General features: G+C 37.8%; 2 protein-coding genes across 5 annotated transcripts; one reads left to right on the top strand and one right to left on the bottom strand.

Annotated features, from left to right (window-relative positions):
- Positions 1–81: 81 nt before the first annotated feature.
- On the bottom strand, positions 82–4875 carry LOC140923036 (uncharacterized). The gene is made up of 4 exons (XM_073373092.1): positions 3930–4875; positions 2962–3222; positions 2085–2465; positions 82–1425 (listed from the first exon to the last, which is right to left on the bottom strand). The coding sequence occupies exons 1-4, from the start codon at positions 4869–4871 to the stop codon at positions 331–333; spliced, it is 2679 nt and encodes an 892-aa protein (XP_073229193.1). The 5' UTR covers positions 4872–4875; the 3' UTR covers positions 82–330.
- Positions 4876–4959: 84 nt separating this feature from the next.
- On the top strand, positions 4960–22045 carry LOC140922189 (regulator of nonsense transcripts 2-like). 4 transcript variants are annotated; one of them, XM_073372164.1, is made up of 35 exons: positions 4960–5237; positions 6675–6723; positions 7020–7100; positions 7583–7658; positions 7726–7802; positions 7969–8049; positions 8217–8252; positions 8514–8642; positions 9494–9889; positions 10155–10247; positions 10361–10400; positions 10675–10739; positions 11012–11098; positions 11418–11502; positions 11845–11916; positions 12522–12634; positions 12898–12983; positions 13097–13205; positions 13781–13838; positions 13979–14034; positions 14456–14572; positions 14683–14784; positions 14962–15045; positions 15428–15469; positions 15915–16016; positions 16110–16169; positions 16764–16902; positions 17222–17358; positions 17870–18053; positions 18726–19006; positions 19296–19412; positions 19770–19902; positions 20313–20447; positions 20581–20707; positions 21418–22045. In XM_073372164.1, the coding sequence occupies exons 1-35, from the start codon at positions 5059–5061 to the stop codon at positions 21425–21427; spliced, it is 3738 nt and encodes a 1245-aa protein (XP_073228265.1). In that variant the 5' UTR covers positions 4960–5058; the 3' UTR covers positions 21428–22045. The 4 variants fall into 4 exon arrangements, with proteins under 4 accessions (XP_073228265.1, XP_073228264.1, XP_073228267.1 ...); XM_073372163.1 differs by having other exon boundaries at positions 11839–11916; XM_073372166.1 differs by lacking the exon at positions 8514–8642 and having other exon boundaries at positions 11839–11916.
- Positions 22046–23826: the final 1781 nt, after the last annotated feature.

Here is a 23826-nt window from a genome sequence, read left to right as displayed (position 1 = left end):
TGTCCCAACTGGGACTTCAAGAGGCCCAATGACAAACCCCATGGATGTTTATATTCTAAAAAATAAGGTAGGTTTTGGAGAGTCTCACCAAAAGGTCACCTGTCAATAATATTTTAATTGAACGTTTTTTTGTTGCTATGGGAAAAATCACATGGCATGTACCAGAATAAGCTTCAGTCACATAGCTGATTCAAAAATAGCAATTATTATAATTTTCCTCTTCAGTAAAACACTGTTCAGTACATTCACACAGAAATATAGCTATGGTATCATATAACCTTATTTAATCATTATTTTCATCATTTGTGTTTTTGTGGACTTAATATTAAGCTAAAAACCCATGATGTGGCCAGATTTTCTTTTTACTATCTTTGATTTCTTTGGTGAGTTTCCCAGAGGTTTCAATCGTGATGATGAGGCCACACCCTGCATAGAAGGTGAATAATTAACTTCACCATCACTGGGTTCCCAGTGCATTTGCCTAGGCCTAGCTGGTGGAATCACCTCAGATGTCGCTGTATCCTGTGAAGGCAGATCATCACGTTTTGTCTTTATGCCAATATTATCAATCTGATTTGCTGCTTGTTGTTCGCTAGATGAGAATGCTGCAGGAACCTGATGCTTTATAGAATCTTGTTTTGAGGTATCCAGTGAAGCTGATTTATTGCTGTAGGTATTTTTGAGAATTTGTTGACCGACATGTGCACTTATTGGCTCCTCGTCACTGAACACTGGTATTGGTTCATCACTGTTCCAGTTCAACCAGAGACTTTTACTAAGAGGATCAGTTGCCTTGCTGAAATCTAGAGAAATCGGAAGGTCTTTCACTTCATGATGAATGGACAAACTGCTCTTTGTAAGGACTGTTCTGTTTTTCTGACCCTCCACTAGCTTAGAACTGTAATTTGTATCCAAATTGCACCTTCTACAGATAGTCAATTCACCTGTTTCTTGCTCCTTTTCAAAGCTGCTCTTAGTTTGCCCACCATTGCACAATGCACAGTTTGAATGAGCCTTTGGTAACAATAACAAATCCTGACAGAATCTCTTTTTATCGATCTCTACATAATCCACTTGAAATGTGAGAGGTTCTACTGAAACACTTTCCTGGTTTTCTATCATTTCTACCCACTTGTGACACAAAATCTGAGCCTCTTTTCCAAGTTCTTTTCTCCTTTGCTCACTGCTGTCTGTAATCCAAGGATATTTTTCAGAATCACTACATTCCTGAGAGATAAATTGCTGGTAAAATAAGTCACCTGCTTCAGTCATTTGAAACACAGTGAAACCCTTTTGGGGGTGGAAGGTGTGCGGCATGGTGCAGACACCAATAAGAGGTTGAGACAGTCGTGAAGCAATAATTGGTGAGTAAGTGAGCTGGTCACTGCAAAGGCCAGTATAATGCCATTCATTACAAGGTGACACCTAAAAACAAAAACACATGTCAGACTGATTAGTCAAGGTTAAGACAACATGTGACATAAAACACTTGTGAGGAGTAGAGTTCTAAATAGAATACACCAGTTTTAAATTCTTAAAATTCATACTTGGCTCTGAGCCTGTGGGGAATAAAACAAAAGAAATTATTCAAGTCTGTATCTCAATGTCATTACTTTAATTTTATCCCCTCAGCCTCTGAGCCAATTATTAATTAAGCTTATTGTTTGGAAGGACATTTGGAGGGAATCATTCTTGCAAGGCATTTGATATTAAAACTAAATTGGAGAACTACCCTCAACTGGTGACAAAATCACTACGCACTTTCAAGGTGCAGAACATCAAATTTGTGAGTCATTACCATCATCAAATTCAATGTAGAGCTTGTATGTCTTTGAATAAAGGTCTATCACATGTGAAGACTATCATATGAACAGTAACCACTTTGGAGACTGAAATTACAAGAAACTGACTTGAGGACTTGTAACACAATATAACTGACAGAATGCGTAATCTCCAACCCCACACCCACCCCCTTGTTTCACAGACAGTTTGGCAAGAGAATCTTGTTGTTAATATTAAATCACCTAGGTAATGTGTTCAGGAAACCCTTTATGTATTCTTCATGGCCTTATAACTTAGTTTACCTTCCATGGTGAGGATACTGATTGCGGTGGTAGGTATTTAGAAGCTGTTACAGGCAACCTGGTCACTTGGCTACAATCAGAGTACTGGAAGCAGTGTGTCTGTCCATGACGTGAGCCAGATATCATCACAACTGAATCATCACAATGTGGAATTGCATCATAAGTAACACTGATGAACTGAATGGGGTCGTCATTATGATGCCTCCACGTAAGAACTGGATGTTGAAGAAACCGATCATCTAGTATCATGAGTGATTGATCTGTGGCCAGCACATAATGATGTAGCTTTTTAGGGTGACGCTGAATTGCAGAAACACGTTCAAAAGAATCCACTTGATCCGATGGGATGGAAAAGAAAAACCTTTTAAATAATGAGTCTGCCTGTGGAAAAAAGATATTGTAAAACCACTCTAGATAATAATATTGAAGATCTTTCTTTCCACTAAAACAATGATTCTGAATCTAATTTAGAATTATTATTAGTGTTGCTTTTCTGGGTCCAAACATTGTCAGGAATAAAATGCAAAACTGTATGTCTGCTTATGAAGTATTTTTCCAAATATTTTAAACAAAAGGAAACCAACACCATATTTGCTTGGCTTACAAAACTGTATGTCCAGAAAACTTACATTACACTACATAAGAGTTAATTAAAGCAAAATGTACACCACACATGTAACGTGGACATGCTTTATTACCCAAATTACTAAATTGTTAGCACCCCCCCCCCCCAAAAAAATTTTTTTTTGGGGGGGGGGGTGCTAACTTAAGTGGTAGTAAAGAAGTTCAGGTGCCCTTAAAAGGCCCAACTTTCTTGTTGATGTCTACGTTATCTATATTACTCATTAATAGTTTAGTCATTTATGTCTTAACTTACCCTGAAATCTAGCAAATCCATCCCTTTAACATCAGCCATTGCAATGCAGCGAGGATTATCGGCAAAAACACATTGGAACCACGGAGAATCTTGGCTACCTTGATACTGGTTACACACCATTCTCAGAGCATGGTCACATGTCCAAATGTATGCTTGACCCTTTTCATTCACAATGACACTTTCGCCTGGAATATACGGGCTGACAGCAATGCACATTGCTTGTTTAGTAAGGGCTACAGTCTCAAGAAGCTTTAGAGGTGGCTTAAGAGGAAAGAAAAACGGGCAAATGTTACTGTTTGCTCCTCATTTGTACACACCACAAGGTTTTTTTCCCCTGATGCATCCAATTTTTATCCTTGCTAACACTTTGCTAATTTCAGTTAACTAAAGGAGACAGCAATAACCTATGGTTCCCAATGTTAAAGGTACCTTACTGTAACATCCTCTGGTACCAAACTTGCTTACCAATTTCTTCCTACAAACCTTCAATGAATAGTTGGCAAACAGTAATTTCTTCCATTCTCTTGAGGAGAAACTGTCAGACTACAAAAGTATAGCACTTCTATGTAAGTCTTTGGTGACAAGTTGACCACAATTTCTTTGGCAGTGCAAAATTTTGTTTTAAGAAAACTTTTAGGAAAGCTAGTCATCAACTTAGCCTGCGCCATAGACATAACTAAACTTCTGTTTAAGTCCATCTGTGAAACAGTCCCGAAATCCTTGTTCTGGTCCCCCAGCTGTGTACAGGTTTTAATATATGCCACAATTGGTCTTTTGAAAATGCCATTGTTGATTTGCCAGTAAGATTGAAGGGAAGTAGGGAACACATTTCCTGTAATTTGTTAAGGCCATTGAGAACCCAGAACAAGGATATCGTTACTGCTTCCCAGACATTACTAACTGCAGTCAGATTACGTCTGTGACACAGGCTATCATCAACTTTGTGATTCATGTTTACTACCACTTACAGAATTGTCTTTATTAGAGATGGAAGGGCAACTTTGAAAGAATGCACAGTTGTACTGTGATCTGATTCCAGTGACAACATTCTTCTGGGAATAAGAGGAAAAGTCAATTTGTCGTATTTGACCATGAATGGAAAACTGTTGCTTTGAGAGCAATGGACGAAAATGAGTGTTTTGTTCAGTTGAACAAGGCACATGTGTAAAGTTTAAAACGTCCAGGCCAGGGCCACTTGGAAATAAAAGAAGGGCTTGTTGTTCTGTGTCCAGAGCGTAACAAGACAAGCTATTGCCCAGAAAGGTGTCAAAATATAATCTGCAAGTGTCGAGGGCGTTACTTTCTTGGAGCAAATTCTCTAGTAACCTCGGCGAAATGTCTGGTAAAGTCGTTCCTAATTGTCTCAACATTTGCCCAGGATTGCTCTCCTTGTTCAAAGAAGCGTAACGAATTTTCGAGCAGAGTTTACAACAATCCTCTCTGCGCTTCCAAGGAAAATAAAAGTCCAGCTTGTTCTTATTGTTTAAACAAGTGCTAAACGGTGGGCGATTCATTTCCTCTTTTAACAGATCAGCAGCAGTTCCATACATGATATCAGGATGATCAGCTGAAAAAGTATCCACGAGGACTGAATATGCCTCAAAATTTAGCTCTTTTCTACGCAGAGAGCTGCTTAAATGAAAATCCGCCAATGAATGCTGGAATAGACAAGGCTTTGGATTTGGCTCCAGAAAAGGCAAGCTGTAGGGCTGCCTCGAGACAAGTCGTTGTCGTTGGTATCGCGAATCATGCGACTGTTTTGAATGTACAACCAGCCTTTGACCCTGGCTATCCAAATCTATATTTAATACCGAGGTGCTACCGTAATCAATGGAAGACTGTGACGTATTCATTTGCCCGGAGACTGGAAAGTTATAATGCTGCCAAGAAGAGTTGGGGTTGGCCGCCATTTTGTTTCCCAAGCTTCTCGAAAAGCCGAGACGAACTGGTACCTAAACACGGCACCAGGTCACGCAAGCTGGATTCAACTCACGGGAATTCGTCTTTGCGGAGGCGTCTGGCAAGAAAAAGATGGCGGAATAAACTTTATATTTTTCCCTTCCATATGGGAAGAGAACAAAGTTTTACTCATATTCCATGAATGAAGAAAAAAGGAAGACAGCATGCGGGGAAGAGGAGAGTGTTTGTGGCAGCCAAAGTGGTAGAAGCGAATCGACACATACTGGAGGCAAAATAAAGGATGAGAAAACAACAGATCCTAAGAGCTCAACCACTTCAGATAATGAATTTTCTGCAAACGCAGAGGGAAGTGAAAGGTATTTTATACTTGCTAACTGTTATGCTCTTAAATCATGTTAGGCACACTGTAAGTTACAGCAAGGCACTGCAGATATAAGCTTACATGTTTCTTACTTTACATACATGATCATTGGATCCTTTTGCTGCTTTTCTGTTTCGTGGATAAAAAAGAATATGATTTCATCTTGCCACAGTTTAACACCCCATTTTAAAATCGTTTGTCATTTGAAATTATTATTGTACAATTTAAAACCGTCACGTTCAGGGTGCATGTAAATGAGCTCTCAAAAAACTACATACAATTTTATGTTAGGGAGTCTAAGTGGTTCGTTTGCTATTGAATCTCATTTTGTTTCCATATAATAAACTGAGACTTAGTTGAGTTTTATCCAAAACGTTCACTATAAATAGCACTGCATAATATTTTGAAGTGCATTGAAATGCAAGGGATTAAGGGTTTACGAAAAATTGAGTGATTAAACAGCAACAGCTGTGCAGTTAAAAAAATTACTGTCAAGAAGAATTAAAAATAAAATAATGCATGGTTCAATTTGACTTGTTACCATGCCCCCCAGGCATACCCCCAGGGAGTGGCAATTTTTTTCTGTTCTGATCAACCTCATATACCCCTTTTTTTGGGGGGGGTACATCTTATATGCTGAGAGAATACATGTGAAATGTAGTCAGAACGTGAACAAAACTCTTAAGGACCTTTTTTGACCTTGATAGAACACCTCATGAGAATGCTGGATTGAATCTTTGTCTATCATAGATATGTCAAATGCCTTGTATATATTTTTATTTACAGTCTATTGAAGTTGTCTTATTATTAAACTAGGCTGAAGAAATATTTCTTTGTTTGATTTGCAAAAAAAATACATTTAAATATGCATCATACACACATTTGTTTGGTATTTCAAAACATCCCTTCAAATACAGACTTAAGTTATGAAAGGCTTTTCCTCTTCAACCACTCTCCAACAAATTCCTACACTTTCTGTTGAAAATACTTAACCTGAGTTCCACAGCTCCGTGCAAACCAGGTGAGAAACAACACATACTTCACAAAATCAAAGAGAAGTTGATTTTTATTTACCCCGTCCCCTACCTGCATGACAGGACCACTTCAAATAATTCCCCACTCCGGGACACAAAGTGCTGGACTTGTCCCGGGGGATTGATTGGGGAAGGATGGAAGGATGGTAACAGATCAGATTGAACCATGTAAAAAATGTTAACCCTATGAATCAACCATGTACACATGCAAAACAAAACCATTGATGCACAGATAAGTTTAGTGTTATATACATCTCTTGTTCTCATACTTTTTTTTGACAGGAGAATAAATTGAGGGCCAGAGAATAAATTTAATAATAAGCTTTCGTCTTGTTAAGACTCCCATTTTCACTTAACCGAATGCTGTCTTCATTCCTTTTGTATTTATTTTTAATTAGTAACAAAGGGGAAATGATAGCTACTGAAGACAAGCAAGAAAAAGCTGAGGTAAGATTTAATTCAAAATAATTCTACAAATTTTAAATTAAATTTTGTCGAAACACTACAATTTTTTTAGTTTTTTCCTTATATTTAATTATGTATTTTGTACAGATAGAACATCAACTTACTTCAGAAAATCAAATCAGGAGATTATTAATTTTGTACACGTTACAAAGTTATGTACTTTTTTATTGCTGAAATAAATGTATTTTCACAACCTGTACGTATGAGGTACTTCTGAGGTGCAAATATTTAAAGTTCAATCTGCAAATCATGACTGTATAACTACAATAATTTTCCAGGTAGAGAATGATAATGGTGGTGACAAAGCAAAGGAAGAGCCAGGTGATGAAGAAGAACTGAGGAAAGAAGAAGAAGAAGTGGTAAACTTTTATCATAAACAACATTTAAATGTCTTAATTGGAGCAGCAATCTTGTTGGAACAGCAAACTTATAGTTTTGATTTTGAAAAAAATCCTTGCTGTATATTGCTTATAAGTTGACCACCAAGAAGAAAAACGTGTTTAGAAAAGGATTTATATATAAGTAAGACCAATAGTGTGAACTCTAGATCAAGACATGTGAGGGCTGTTGCTAAGATTTCAATTTGCCGGGTAAATACAACAAGTAGGTGGGCAATTAAACAGCTAGAGATTTCTTTTGGTTCTATTTTTCTTCTATTTTCCTTTCAAAGTAGCTGGTGGCCACATTCTTAGTTGCCGGGGGAAATCCCTGGCCACCGCCTCTCTATGTCAGCCCTGACATGTGATTAGAGTGGGCACTGACCTTAGTGTTAGTCGGGTTGTTCACAGGGAATTTTTCTTGTAAAAATTGTTATATTAAACTGCTCTCTTAATTGTTGTAGCAACAAGCTTTGGAGGATGCAAAAGACCAGCTTGAACAGAAGCTTGCAGTTAGAGAAAAAAATTTGAAAGCTGTAGGTTAGTAACATTTCTCAGCATTCCACTTGATGTAGGGTTTAAAACTAAACTAGTTGTCTTTTTGCAGGCCAGCGGCCTGAAGAATCTTTTTTTAAAGGACGTGACTCATCTGTCAAGAAGAACTCTGCATTCATCAAAAAATTGGTAAGTATACTTCTTTGGTGTGTTTGTTTGAAAAAACTAACAGATAGTTAAATTATTTATCTATAAACCTGCTCTAAGCACTAACAAAATATGTTAGGAGCCAATAGAGTATTTGAAACTGCATGAGCACTTGATATTTTTTATGCTACTGTTATATTATTTTTAGAGGACCATCACAGAATCCCAGCGTGAATCGTTAGAGCAGGAGTTTACTGGTTTGAATCTGTCAAGATATGTTCCAGAAGCTGTAAGTAGTATAGGAAGCACCTCACCTGTTCAGTCCTACAAAAAACATTAATCTCATCATCAACAACTTTTCAGTACATCAAGGTTTTTAGTAGTGGAGTATTATTTTAATGTTACAATCAACTGCAGGCTTCATTTATTGAGGGTGGTGGTGTTGTTGTTTTACAGGTTGCTGCGGTACTAGATGGTCTGCCAAAGCTGAAGGTACTTTTTTACCTAGGAATAAACCACTAAAAACTATGGTGTTAACATTGTACAGAATATTATTACTTGGGTCGTTTTTTTTTCAAAGATAAATGACCAAAATGCCTGTAAATAGATGTCTGTTTAAAGATCAGTGCCTTTTAAGTTCTGCCTGAACCACAGCAGCACGCTCTTATTTACAACTTTGCTGGAGTTCACTTTGCTTTGAGTCAAGTGAATTTTATTTTTACTATTATTTGAGTAAGGTACTTTATCTGACAGCTTGCAGATGTGAAATGTGTGGCTCATATTTGTGGTTTGATAAATCAACACTATGCTGACTTTAATGAGCCTTTAAAGAAGGGACTTGTGAAGATGTTTGATTCCTATGGTGGCAAGGAAGAGGACAAGGTTTGTTTCATTAACACACAAACAATACTTTTTCCCATAGTCAATTATAGTCTGAAATTTTTTATATTTACTTTTGCACAAAAGTAGGTTAGGTAAGCAACTTTGTTCCAATTGTATAATTCTCAGTGCTTGCAATAACTGATGTTTGCATTGTAGAATCATCTGTCATAAAATCTTAGACAATGTACACTAGTTATAGATCAAATTGTGGCATACAGTCAAATCTTTCTCCTTTTCTCATACTCAACTTGGAGCCATGCCAAGCCAACCATGTAGCCGGATTTTTAATATGAACACCACAAATTACAGCGCAAAAAGAGAGCTAACAAAAAGGCTAAGACTAGATACAAGAATAATCAGAACTAAGGCACTCTTTTAAATCCTAAAAATACAAACAATAAGCCAAAAAACACTCAAAGGGTGGGTGGATGGGGAAGGTCAGGCCATAGTGGATAGCAACGAAAAGAACTGAACTCTGACAGGGGCATAGCCAGCTTTTCGACTATAGTTGTAGGCCTGGCTAACTTTCGTTTCCAAATATCCTGAAAACTGCACACATGACTAGTACGCACTGACCTCACCAACAGTTTGAGCTCTTAAGCTTTTTAACTCACCCCAACAACATATAATTTATTACAAACAGTAGAGTGATCAAACCAAAAATTTGTAGGCCCAGGCCTACAGGTCTATGGGCAGGCTACGCCCCTGTCTGAAATGCCTTGTGACATGAAAACCCCACACACGCCCAAACCCATACTCCCAGCAGTGTGAGAAAAAAACGTTTTTCTCTTCTTTCATTCTTCAGCAAGAGAAGAACCACACTTTTTATTGACTTTTTACCTTAACCACAGATAGCAAATGTGGGCAAGTACCGTGTCACCTTAAGACTTCTAGGAGAGCTCATCATTGCTGGAATTTTTCCCAAGCTATCAGAGGGCATTAAAATACTCAATACCATCCTGAGTAACCTACTGAACTGTGACAAGGAAAACCATGTTTATGTTCAAGTGATTATCAGCTTTGCTCGTCACTGTGGTGAGGACTTTGCTGGTTTCACATCTCGGAAGCAAAGGCTGCTAGCTGAGAAGCATGGAGTGACATTTCCAAAGTGTTGCATTGTATCTGCTGATGATCAAGCTGCCTTGTATCAACTATTGCACACATACTACAAGTCACTGGCAAGCCACTTAGTTAAAGCACACAAGGATCTTCAGAATAGAGAGAAGCAAAACAGGCAAACATTAATGGTACAGCTTATAATACTACTATTACTCTCTGCTATGCATTATGTAACTTAACAGGTTGAAGGAATGATGACAGGCTGCAAGGCTGTAGTTGGTGATTTTTCGTTCCGTTTACCTTCACTAAAATACTTGCCACCATGTTAGTGACTCAATATTTGAAAAGACTGAATGGTTCATTCAGAGAAGGAGCCATAGGTAGGGGAGAGAAATAACCAACAATATCATTAATATCATTGTTATTTTGTGGGATGATTTTATTTTCTGACAGACCAAAGGTGAATTACACCCTGAGAGGAAGGAAGCATTTGAGAAGGCACAGAAGGCTTATGAAAAACTACTAGGCAACACAGCTTCTTTAGCTGTAAGTAAACAATCAATCCTCAAGGCAATATTTTTAATAGATTAATGCATTTTAATGTTTACCATAAATGCCATAACGATTATGGTCTTTTAATGGGCTTTTGTTAATTGCAGGACATACTTGATGTAGATATGCCTGATTTGCCAGTATCTGGTATGTAGTTTAAAGTACTTGACACCTGTTGATTCTATGACTGATCTTGGGTCCAGTGTTTTTATTGTCACATTTTTTCCTTTTGAATGTTTTTTAATCCTGTTTGACAGCCATGTTTTTTTCCTTTTTACTCTAACATGTACACTAATCCATTCAATCTATTCTCTAAATTTTTAACTGCCTTAAAATTAAAAAGGTGGCACTCAGTAGTGTTTTTGGGCTGTTAGTAGTATTTTAAGGATAGTCAATGCTATGTATGTGCTTCATATCATAGAGATTGTTCAAGAAGATGCTGGATCTAACTCTATTGATGTTTTCAACCCATTCAAACATTCAGAGGTAAGATGCATAAGTTTGATAACATATTCTATGTGTAATCACAAATGTGTTCGTAATGATTTTTGGCAATCAGGGAAATCTTGCAATAAAGATGAAAATTCTGATTGTTCTGAGAGTTCTAATATTCTTGTTTATCATTTTAATAAAGCCTCAAAGGAACTTTGAAAAGGAATTCAAAATTACTAGTCAAGTTCAATCATTTGTCATTTAAGTTGTATTAAAGTACTCTTTTGTGCTGTTTAATCAACAATTGATTAACTCTTTTTGTTTAGTATGATGGCAGCACTGGACTTTGGGAAGATGAAGAAACGCGAGTCTTTTATGAAAACATCAGAGATCTCAAAGCTTTTCTACCAGGGGTAATTTTTGATTATCTAGTAATGAGCTATTGAAGGTTTAATGTTTTGAGGCAATCCTTTTTTGTGAACCAAGAAAAGTAAAAGCATATAATCTGCTCTGTGCACTTTAGTGAGTATACATGTACAGCTGTAGCTAATTTAGCCAGTCTTCACAAGCATGTCGGAAGTAAGTTGTTAACATTGGCTGCCAGACTGGTCGGTTATAACGTTAACTAGCATACACAATTTTCAAAACAGTAGCCAGTCCGATGTACTTCTGTCTAGCTGTAAACATGCATAAGGGACATTCTCTCTGTTTTTCCTGATAATTTGTTACCAGATTTTGTACAAAGATGAATGGAAGGAAGAGGGAGAAGTTGCAAGTAATGCTGAGAGTGATGAGAAGACGTCAGACAAGTTGGAAAGTATGTTGTTAAGTGCAAATTGAAAACAACTGATATATTAACTTGATAAAATAAATCAGCTATACCATTCTGTATTTCCAGACAATCAGTTGGGTAGCACTACTATATACTGGATAAATACCTACATTCCAGTGTATATGGTAGGAAAAGCTTAATTTTGTTAGCCACTGGATAAAGAATTATCCAGTGGGTATTATGTTACTGACCCTGATATACATGTAGTATAATAAGTATTTAATTTTGTCCCCAGTTAGGTATTGTTATTTACTCTACTCATCAAAACTGGAAAGTGAGCATTGGCTGCTGGACAGGTGTTTAACATTTTTCCTTGTTCAGTTGCAGAGGAGGATTATGAAGAAATGGATGATTATTTTGGTGATGAGGAGGAATACAATGAGAAGGAAAGTGAAGAAGGTACTGATTACTGTATGATTGTGAATATTAATTTGAACAAAAAATTATTCAAATAATCATTTATAATGAGTGTGTTTTACACATTGCATTAATCAATGGCAAGGGCTTGAATCACTCATGAGGACATAAATTAATCGTGCTTGCCAAAGTTGTTTGGTTTACTTTAAGTGACCTTGTACTAGTTAAGGTAATTTGTTGTTATCTACTAGTAAAGGAAGCTAGGTCTTTAGCAAACAGTGGTCATTAATAAAGCAAAGGAACTTTTCAGTAATTTGCTGTTATCTGCCCTTTGATCATTTGACTCCTTGTTCATCTATTTGATGCACAGTGATGCATTAGTGGTGGTTTTTAAATGACTCCTTTCAAAGCTTTTTGAAACTTTGCTGTTGAGGTGGTTGCATGAGCATAAAAGCTTACAAAGTGACCTACTAAGCTAGTCACTCTAGGGCAACAGAATCTACAAGAATGTTGAATATTTTCATTGTGGTTAATTTGAGAGCGTCGAAAGTCCTCTCAGTTTGGTATACAGTTTTTGGGGCAAAGAGAGTCTAAAAGTACCAAATCAACATGACCATGATATAGAATATTTCCTACCTCTCTTGTAGAAGATGATGACAACTCATCATCTGGTGAAACATCAGTGTCCTCTACTGCTCTTGCTCTTGAGGCTATCCTGCAGAGGTTGCCAACATGTGTTAATAAGGATTTTATCGATGAGGTACTGTTTACCTTGATGAACAGTCATCAAGCCACTTAGAAATTAATTTTTATAATCAACAGTTATAGCAAAGTGCCAAATAATAATCTTCAAAAATTAAAATGTTTACAGATTTTTTGAGTCCTTTTTTTTCTTTGGTAAATACAATTATTTATATTTCAATTATTATTTATTCAATTAAATTCTTAATGTCAATTTGTTATATTGTTGTTAGGCTACCAAATTAAAAATAGACATACAAGACGTTATCTTTTTGTCTGTAGGTAGCAACAGAATTCATGCAAACATGCAACACAAAGGGAAACAGAAAAAAACTCTGTCGAGCCATTCTTGCTGTTCCAAGAACAAGGTAGGTAAAGCATGTGTGTTCAGTGATTTCTGTCACTGGCCGATATTTTGCCATGTATGCAGTAAAAAATCCTTGTCAAGAGCAAGTATTTGAAAGGTTTGATTTCATTGCAGACTTGATTTGTTACCAATGTATGCTCGCCTTGTGGCAACTCTTGATCCTTGTTCTCCTGATCTTGCTCCTGAGCTAGTGCAGCAACTCAAAGGAGAATTCAGATTTAGGGTAAGTATACAAAGGCTCAGTAGTCCATCGCCTAAGTATATTAAAATAGCCGAAATATTATTGGTACTGGAGTTTCTGTTTAAGTGGGTATTATTTTTGTCTGTTGGCTGACTCATCACTGTGAATGCAACTGGTTTTTCATTGGAGTATCCTCCAGCTGTACATGTAAGAGAGATTGTGGATAAAAAAGATGGTTGTCAAAGGTTTGAACAATTTATGATGAGATTAAGAATTTGTATCAGTTCACCAGGTCAAAGAACACAGTGTTCACGGTCTCTGTATCCCTGTGTATTACATTTCATCTTGGTATGTGTACCGTAATACCCCTGTTTTCCTTTAGATATGTGTACCCTACATTTAAGGGAAAGAGTCCTGTTCCAGCAGGTTGCTGTATTTCTGTATTCCTACATGATGTATAGATATGTGTACCCTATAATCAATAGAAATAACAATGCAGCCCCCAGCATTCTGTAGTACTGTATTACTACTGAGTGTACAATGTGGATGTGTCTACCCTGTTTGGGAGTATTTAATGAGTGGATGCTTTCTCCTAAGTGATGACTCCCTATATTTAGGTTCGTAAGAAGGATCAAATTAATTTGGAATCCAAGATAAAGGCAGTGCGGTTTATAGGTGAGATGTAATTTTACAGTAGCAAAAGAAACCCTTCACCTTGCTTTACTGAGACTTGTTAAAATACATTCTACCACTTTTCTTTTTTGTCAGATTACGGTTACTCTCTAAACTGTGTCAATCATTTATTATTTTGGTAGGTGAGCTGACCAAGTTCCTCATGTTCCCAAAGGGTGAAGCATTACACTGTTTAAAGGTACATAACTCGACTGTCAGATAGGTCTGGCATCAAAATAAGTTGCTTGAACTGATTGCAGTAAGAACTATGGTTGGTTATGAATATATATGAAGTGACAAACGGTCAGCCAGCCAGCAATGTCCCCCCCTATCACTCAGGGCTATAACATTTACTTGTAAACAGGCAACTAATCTACAACCATCAAAATGTTATAAAACTGGGATGCAAAAGAGTACTAAGGGCTTGAAACTTCATGCCACAAGAAAATCAACCATCATGTTGATTAAGCCCAGCAAGCAATGCCAAAAATTAGTTTATTCTCAAAACCTTATAACGTAGTAACTGATATTGTTCTCATTCTTTAACTCCTTAGATCTGCTATAGCTAATACTCAATAGTGAACAACGTTGTATTTTGTTCATTGCATTACAAATCTTAGATGCTGTTGGAAGATTTCACCCACCACAACATTGAGATGGCATGTAATTTACTAGAAGTGTGTGGTCGATTTCTGTACCGATCACCAGATTCACACATCAGGACAAAAAACTTGTTGGTATGTATTTGATTGTCCTATAGTGTGTGTAAACATGACTAGGGTTGTTACCAATAGTGACTTACTTTTACCCAACCTCTGCAATAAGTTTCTTTTGCTTTTTATTGCAGGAACTAATGATGAGAAAGAAAGCTGTGCAGAATTTGGACAGTCGTCAAATGACACTAATTGAGAATGCATTCTTCTACTGTAACCCACCTGAAAGACAGAAGGTAGATTTGTGTGCATGTGCTCAAGCAACATAAACAGTGTTCTCTGTGTGATTTTGCCAAACTAAAAATGTAGAAGAAAAAAATCATTGCAAGGATCAAATTGCTTTTACTCTTAACTGTAGTTGCGATTCTATATAATATTGCTAGCATTGTTGCTGTTGCTGTTGCTTCTTACAGGTTGTTCAGAAGGTGCGGCCTCCTTTGCACGAGTATGTCCGTAAACTGCTGTATAGAGACTTAGCCAAGACAACTACTGAGAAGGTATCATTGAACTTAAAGTCCATCTACTGCTTGCAACAAGCAGCTTTTTATTCATAGACTAGTAAAGTTCATCATAGTGTCAAATTTTCCCAGTTCTCAAAAATAACAGTCAATTATCATCTATGAACCTTCATTATCTCTCTCTGGAGCAGGTTCCAAAATACTGAGTAGATCATGTGTATGGGTTTTGTTAGAAAACCAGTCTGTAATTTCCCACATGTACTGCTGTGTAAAGTGAATAAGGGTTTAATTCAAAAACCGCATCTGTTGGTTACAAAAATAACTGTAGTAACCTGTAAGTAATCAGAAGTAATCAGGCTTTTGAAAGTGTATATGAACCTTGGCGTGTAACACTGTTTTGACTGTTTTTGTTGACCTGCAGGTTCTGCGGCAGATCAGGAAGCTTCCTTGGGATGATCCACAGGTATAGGTTGTCAGAAATCTAAATATCAGTGGTATTGACATAAATAAAGAGGTAATTGTAGATTGGTTCACTAAGTCGCGGGAGTGCTAGTGCTTGACACAAATACATACAGAGTGAAATACAAATATTGAATTGCACGCACCAAATGATCATCAGACTGTACCATTGGGAGCTAGATTTAAAATTTAAGGATTAGCTTGATTGTTTCTGATTGGCTGTGTATTTTATAGTAATGTCATGAATTTTCAGGAAAATATGGACATCAAGGGAAAAGTACAGATAGAGTTGAAACCAACAAGCTAATTAACACTTTAAATACCTATCTGATAAAGCAAGTTCCTGGGCTCATTTTTTCTTGAGCCGAACAAAATCAAACCTTGGGAGACTCCTTAATTTTACCAAGAGGGGTGTGAGCAATTTTCCGACAATGATAACTTTATTGCAGATTGCCCTGTATGTGATCAAGTGTTTAGTTCGTGTATGGAACATCAAGTACAACAGTATCCACTGTGCTGCTAATCTATTGGCGGGACTGGTACAGTATCATGTGAGTAACAAATCTTTTCTCTGAGTTTGATCTTATTTTTGAAGTAGTACTATGACTTACCAGTAATTACACTTTGTTGAACTTTTGTCACAGGAAGATGTTGGTCTATATGTTGTAGACGGCATTTTGGAAGAAATCCGCCTTGGAATGGAGGTATGAAATTGCTATATTGATGTATATAATTGTGAAAAGGAAGGCATGTTGAGGTTGAGGGGAATCACGCAGTGTGTTAATCCCTTTTTCAGACCAAAGTACGTCAGAAATTGTACATAAATTTGTCAATACAGATTAAAGGAGGTCAAAAACTGTTCTTAGCTATTAGCCATTAAACAAGGCGGGTCAACCAAAGGCATTTGGCAGCCAATCACAAGGGTCGGTGAGAGTCAGTCACCTTTATTCAGCTGCAGGGTTATTGATTTAAGCCTGCAGTCAAACTTCATTCTAACCAGCAGACAATTTTTAATTCCTTTTACACGTTTAACTGGGCCTGGCTTTTCTCTTATGAACCAAAAGAAGATAACAAGAGTTCTATATCATTTTATAGCAACCCAACTGAGAGTGTTTTTTTAGATGACTGATGTATCTTTGGAGGCAATATTATTTGGCTTAAATTCTGAGGCACGTTTATGAAATTTTGTCTACTTTAAAATATTAACCACTAAAGCTAGGAGAGTAGCTAATCGTTATGTTTAGGGTTCACTTCGAAAAGTATCATTATTTACTTTAATTCTTTCTTTTGTTGTGTAGACAAACCTTCAGAAGATGAATCAGCGGCGTTTAAGTTGCATCAAGTTCTTAGGTGAGCTGTACAATTACAGACAAGTGGAGTCACGTGTCATCTTCAGCATTCTGTACTCCTTCATTACCTTTGGCAACAATAACGAAGGTTAGTATTCAGTAGACCTGCTCGCTGTATGAAAGGTCATTATCGGCATATTGTACTGATTTCTTCTTTCTTTCTGTCATATTCTGACTTACTGACTCACTAATACCACTTACACCCTTCATGACCTTAATTGTTTGTTGTGTTACCGTTTATGGCTTTTTAGTGGTCGTTTGCACCCCCATTTATGCCTCTTGCCTAACTATCAATGTTTTAATCCCCCTTTATGTGATTCAGGACAAGGCTCGTTTACATGAACTTTGATTAATTCCGGTTACCAAAAGCAATATACTCAGAGAGCAGACTTGTGCTCTTTTGATAGGAATTCCATCCGTTCTGGACCCTCCAGGACACTTGTTTCGTATTCGTATGATATGTACATTACTGGACACTTGCGGACAGTACTTTGATCATGGTAACTACAAGAAGAAACTTGACTGCTTTCTAATTTACTTTCAGGTGAGTTTTCAGTTAAGTAGTCCAAATCTACATTTGTGCTTTCTTAAAAATGGGTTTTTGCAACTTTGCTTTCTTGTCACTTGTACATTCTCATGACTACAATAGTTTAAAAGGGACACCCTCTACGGCCCTTAATATTATATGTAGAAGTGACAAGGAGTCTTCACAATTTTTTTCCTTTTCCGTAATTACAACCCTGTGGATGTCTTAGCTTTGTGATGATATATTCTCCTTGAACTGTGTGCTTGTCTAGTTCTCTTCATAATTTTGTCAATCTTTTATAACGTTGTTGTATGTTCAGTTTATGGTTAATCCTGGGAGTAAATCTTTGGATACTCTAATAAATGCCATAAAACACCTTTTCTCGCTCAATATCAGTGATGTTGAGTTCACTCGGCCATCAAAAGAACATATCCTAAAGACAAAACAAAGCCTAGTCTCCTTATGAGTGTATAAAATAGAATTCTTTATGTAAAGAAGAACAGTTTTATTATTTTGTTTTACCCTGAAGTGCTACGTGTTGAAGAAGAAAGCTGATCCCATCTGGCATGAAGGGCACCCATATCCCCGTGATGTTGATTACATGGTGACAGACACGCTAGAGTCCCTTCGTCCTAAACTCACCGTGTTTACAAACCTGGAGGAAGCTATGGAGAGTCTCAACAAGTTGAACAAGGAACATAAAGAGCAGATAGGTTGGATTTTGCTTCCCTGCTCTCTGGAAAAAAAAAATTTTTGCATACACGGTTGGAACCTCTATTAAATGTCCCCTAAGTTGAGGTTGGGCTGGGATTTGTTTATAATTAACCAACAAATAAAAAGTCTTTCTTTTATTTTGCCTCAGAATCTACTGCAGTCATTGTTTCAAGCAGCTAGATAATGTATAAAAAATCATTATTAACTTATCTCTGCAATATTGTGTGTAGAATCCCCACATACAAGTTATAGAGAGGTAGTTCGCGTTTTGCAAAAACTGGTGTCCCCTGTGTGGAGGTCTTAAACCCGGGTCTCGAGAACCAGAAAAAGTGTCCCTTTCCTCTGCATAGAGGTGTCACTTCAAGAGAGGTAAATTATAGATACAAAGACTATGTGGACATTTTTGCGGGACCAAATTTTGTTTCCCTAGCTGAATTGTTCCTTGATTAGAGGTGTCCTAAAGGCAGGAGAGCTTCCACTTTAATATTAAGGTAGCTATAATGGAAAGATACAATTTAAGCATCGTCATCAGATCTAATTTTCTGTTGCATCTTTAAAGGCAAAGAATTTCCCACGAAAATGGAGCTTCGTTCTCTGCCAATTAACTACACAAAACAGGCTAAAGGTTATTATAGGCAGTACCACTTTTATTGTGATGTATTCAATTTCAGATAAAGCAGCTCCTCAAGATCAGGACACAAACAATTCAGCCAGCGGCACACAGACTTTCCCCATGACCAATACTTCCCACAATCATGTTGTCTCCAGCTCTCCAGCTGCATCACTCGCACCCTCTCCATGCCAGTCTCCTATGCTGCGCGAGGAGGATGAACTGAGTGATACTGGGGAGAGCGGTGGCGAGGATGATGACGAGAGTCCAGTCCCTGGCGGTGTGGAATCTGATGCTGAGGCGGTTACTGAAGTTGATATGAGTGACGTGGATATGAACAAGGTCTCTTGTTCTGTTTCTCAATTTGCACTCGAGTATGACCACTTAATGTAAATATAAAAGTTCCAAAGTGGAAGACGTCGGCAAGCTTGAGTTGCCGTCGACTCAAGCATATTAGCTACCAGGCTCAGATCTAATTGATTAATTTTTAACTACTTTGCCTGTATAATTTTAAATTCTCCTGTGATAAAAGGTAAACTAAAAAAATCTTTACCTTTACTATTTTTCTTTAATATACTATCATGTATCCTGTATAATGTAGCCGGGTATTGCCATGTTACCTGTCTTATAGGTCAAAGTTCTCAGCCCTCCTAAGGCGGAACCAACCGTGGAGGACAAGGCATTCCTTGCGGCCTTTGATAAACTGATTTTGGATGACACTCAGAATCGTCGTGAGGAAAACCCTAAGGTATAGTGTAACATCTTCAGCTCATCACTGCTGCCAAAATTCTTATATGTTTGGATGGTCGTATTTAAGATTCTTGATTACATACTGAAAAACTGGAATCACTCCCAGGCTGAATTGCACCAGTGCTGATGAAAGCGTGGCACTTTACAACATGCCATTTTAAAAAGTAGTACTGTTTTTTGTGTCTTGGCTTGAGGATGAGATGATGAATTTTAAGTAAACGCTAAGGTCATCAACTGGTTTTAACTTTTTGAGTTATTTGTCCGTCTGTCTTATCGGTGTATACTCAGTTTTGTGTAGTTACCCTTCAGATAATTTAGGGCATATCAAAGCCTATAGAGCCTGACTATTTTTCAGGTTCCCAGCCTGGATGTGGCAGTTCCAATGCATCTCAAAGGTCAAAGAGCGCGTCACAACAGTTTAACTGAAGAAAATGAAAGTCTTAACTTTGTTGTTATGTTGAAGAAAGGCAATAAACAGCATTTTAAAGGTAATCAAGTTCTATCTATCTCATTATGAAATCACCTTTATTGAGGTACTAGTGTCCAGTCCAGAAAATCTGTAACATTTTGAGTAGAAGACACATTACATTTTGACTACTTTACATTTCCTTGCTACCTCAGTAACTATAGTTTTCCTGTCTATATAAATGATCCGTTGCAAGACAAGTAAATGGCGCTTATCGAAGCGTACTGTTTGCTCGATTCTGCGACTCCAATAATCCACGGACTCTACCCACTCCCCATCTGCCTAGGTATCTTGAACTATTCACTCCAGTCATCCTCTTTTCTGGAGGGGCAGACTAGCGTCCAGTTGTTGTTCTACCATTCACAAATGAATTGGATATTAAAAAAAAAAAAGGATGATCAGATTTGAGCTCATGGCTGTTTTATTGGTTAGACCTGCAGATTCCTCTAAGCTCAGGACTGGCGGCCAACATCCGGAACAGACAAATAGCTGAGCAACAGGAACAAGAGGAAGTTAAGAGATTGGTTCTGAATTACAACCAGAGACAGGAAGAGGAAATTTACAACGGTATCAGTAGCAGACTTGTTCACTATTCTTAGGCTTTTTAGAAAACAAGTTTTATCTTGACGTGGGTCAGGATGATGCACTGAAAAACTTGTACTCATTTGTCAGTAAACTCATTTTGTTGTATTTAATGTAGAAATGCTGGCCCAACAACGGCAGAGTGTTTCCGAGCCCCAGACTTCAAGGCCTCACCACCGCCCGGCCAACAAGCGACGCATACAAGAGGGAAGTGACACCAACCTTGTGTTTGCTAATTTAACGAGGTAAAAAAAAATAACTACTTATTTTTTATTCAGGGCAAGTTTGTACGCAACGTATTTGTTACGTAACTGCTCGAAAAAGGCTGAAACTGTAAAGGGGAATCAAACTGTTTCGTACTTATGTTATAGATACATGGTTAGCCTGCGTAGCAAGCGTTTCCGTGCGGTTTAGGAGCAAAGAACAAGGAACGAGAGTCAAAGACCGCGCGAAAAATGGCACAAGTAAAAGAGCGGAGAGGGGGTGGGGAAGAAACCCTAACCCTAACCTTTCCTTCCTTCCCCTCCCCCTCCCCCCTCTTTCATTTTTTGGCTCTCATTTCATTTCTAGCGCGGCCAAAACCGGTCTTTCTTTGCTCCGAAGCCAAATGGAAACGCTTGCTACCCAGGCTAATACATGGTGCATTAGGCAGATGGCGACGACAGTGACGACGGCGCACGGAGATCAAAAAGCCGACTTGACCAATGGCAGAGCAGCAAAATTGAACATGTCTACCGGAAGTCGGGTTCAGTCCTTGCCGCGCACTTGTTGGTGTGTTGCCTGTGAAAAATCTGCCTATTTGCAGCGGGAACCTCCCACCCCACCCCCATCACTGATTCTGTCTTCTGAGTACACGTCTCTACTATTGATCCGTGCATATACCAATTTCAGACCACATACCACATTTGTATTGAAACAGAAAGTATTTGCAGACTTTTATTTTTTGTTTCTGTAGAAGGCGCTAGTTTCCATGGTGATAATATGGTGCAGTGTGTGACTACTGCTGTAGTAATGCGTCGCGGGCACAGTATTCTGTTTCAAGAGAGAGGTGACACATTCATCATCGGCGGCCTCGCTTCTCGCCTCATGGACACAAGTGTGTAGGAAGGTTATGAAACGTAGGGAGCCACAAGAGAGAGAAAGTATCAACCGCTGCAAGAACGTTTCTATCGATTATATCACTGTTACAGCTCTTTAAACCTGCAAAGGTCCCTGTTAAACGCACTTTTCAATAATGCAGTAAGAGTGTCAAGTAAGTTTTGAGTGAGAATTTTAACGATCGAACTCAGCTCGAACTTTTTTGTGTGCTTGACAGGCGTTGATTTATGATTTTAAGGTAACCTTTAGCTTTTAAGAAATGAAAGGTTTCAATTTTGTGGCTTAGAGTTAATAAAGGGATACGTTTCCTCGCCAGTGTGAAGACTAGAGGTCTTAAGTAGACGTATACGGTGTCGAGCTTTCGTTTTATGCAAAAATGTTTGTGTTTGATTATTTTAGAATCATCTAAGTTGATTTAATACTTGTTCAAGATAGTTCACAAACTGAAAATTTAGCCTTGAATAAAACTGGTTTGTGGTGAAGTATTTGTCTGTTGTTGACAATTGAATCCGTTCCGGTTTAACTAACGCCCTAATAAAACTGGACACGATCGTTGGTCCATGCTGTTCCTCAGTCACCTTTGTTGCCTAATCTCTGGAAGGTGGACACCTTTGGACTGAAATGAGAGTCAGCAGCCTGTACTCCTACCATCATCAAGTACTCTGCTACCCAACAACCCCTCCTCTTTTGACATGGAGAAATGTCGGAGTATTTTCTCAGTCAGTGACACAGGCTGCCCACAGCTTAGTGGCCTTAGCTCCTACGAATTTCTTGTAGCTTTGTGGTAGAGTATCTGGACTTCTAACCTGCAAAAGGTCATAGGTTCTTCGACTCTTAATAGACGGAGTATTCGGATTATTTCTTCCAAGCTGCCTGTGTCACTGACTGGTTGTCACATTCACTCTCAAAGTTTATTCCTTTACCAATACTGTCTAATTACTTTATACACTTTAGTGAAAAGCCACCGCTTGTTTGGAAACGGAGGACTCATTTATCAGTCTCATCTGTCAGTCTCATTTGTCTAAAATTCAGTTTGGACACGAAAAATTTAAACCAGTGGACGTCAAAAACTTGTGATTAAGAAAAGAAATCGTTTTGGCATTATTATTTGTGCCTAGCCCTTTCTTACTTTCCTAGAAAATGAGGAAGCGGAAAATGGGGGCATTCCCACGGCTTGTTTCCAGATATTTGTAATCAATTAGGCTCAACTCCTTGGGACAATAAATGTTGCAGGAATTAGAAATGATTAAAGAATGTTTTAAATTTTGTAGTTTAATTACCCTTCATTATTATTACTATTTTTAATTTTTTAATTTCGTTCTCCTATGGGAAAACTTTTCCTGGGTAACCAGAAGGGTGACTCGCCAACCCGAGCTACCCTGGACGAGCCAACGTTTCCTAAATTTCCTTATTAAACTTTGGAAATCGTTTACACGAGAAACAAAATGTTGCCTTGGCTAGAAACGGGTCACCGTTTTTTAGATAGTTGGGTCACCCTCCAAGCCAGGCCAACTTTTGTCCCTATATATGTAAACATGTTATCTCGCCTAGACAGGCCAACTCAATCAAGGCGAGACAATTTTTGTTTTGTTAAAGTGCTTTTATCAAATCAGAGTTACCTTATGAATATCAGTTTTAAAAAGGAAAAATCCTTAAACGTCGTTGTGACGTCGACAACGAGAAAGTCAAAAATCGATAGTGTTTAATTGGCAAAACAATTAACATCTCTGCACGTGCATCACCAAACATCACCTATCCCATCCTTTCTTCCACAAAACAAAACAAATTCAGGCACTGAAGATATATATATTGCAAAAATTTGAAGATTTCCTGACAGTACAGAACAATTATTTTTCACAATACTGAACGGGCAAAATGCATTTAAGTATTAGCTAGTATTGGGTAAACAGATGTATTAATAGTGGTGTACTATAATAATAACATTTGTTATTCATGGATCTTACATTATCAATGTGAATTTGACATTTACCTCCGCTTTATTGATATGATTTAACCAATAGAAAAGTTAATTAACAATGAACTACCAATAGACCTTTTTACCGATACGGCGGCCATATTGAATTAATTCGATTTAAGGAGTATTATAGGATGCTCAGGGGGCATGAGCACATTTCGTTTGTATTTTCGAGCGCTTCTCAGGACATTTTTCTTAAAGTTTTCTTAGAATAAGATTGTAATGGGAAAAAAGATCCTTGTGCTGTGTTTTGATGTATATAATGATCGCCCTTCTCCCGAGAAATATAAA

Source organism: Porites lutea, chromosome 13 (assembly GCF_958299795.1).
Source record: "Porites lutea chromosome 13, jaPorLute2.1, whole genome shotgun sequence".
NCBI lineage: Eukaryota > Metazoa > Cnidaria > Anthozoa > Scleractinia > Poritidae > Porites > Porites lutea.
Note: the sequence above shows the minus strand (reverse complement) of the source record. Positions and strands in the feature narration are given on the sequence as shown.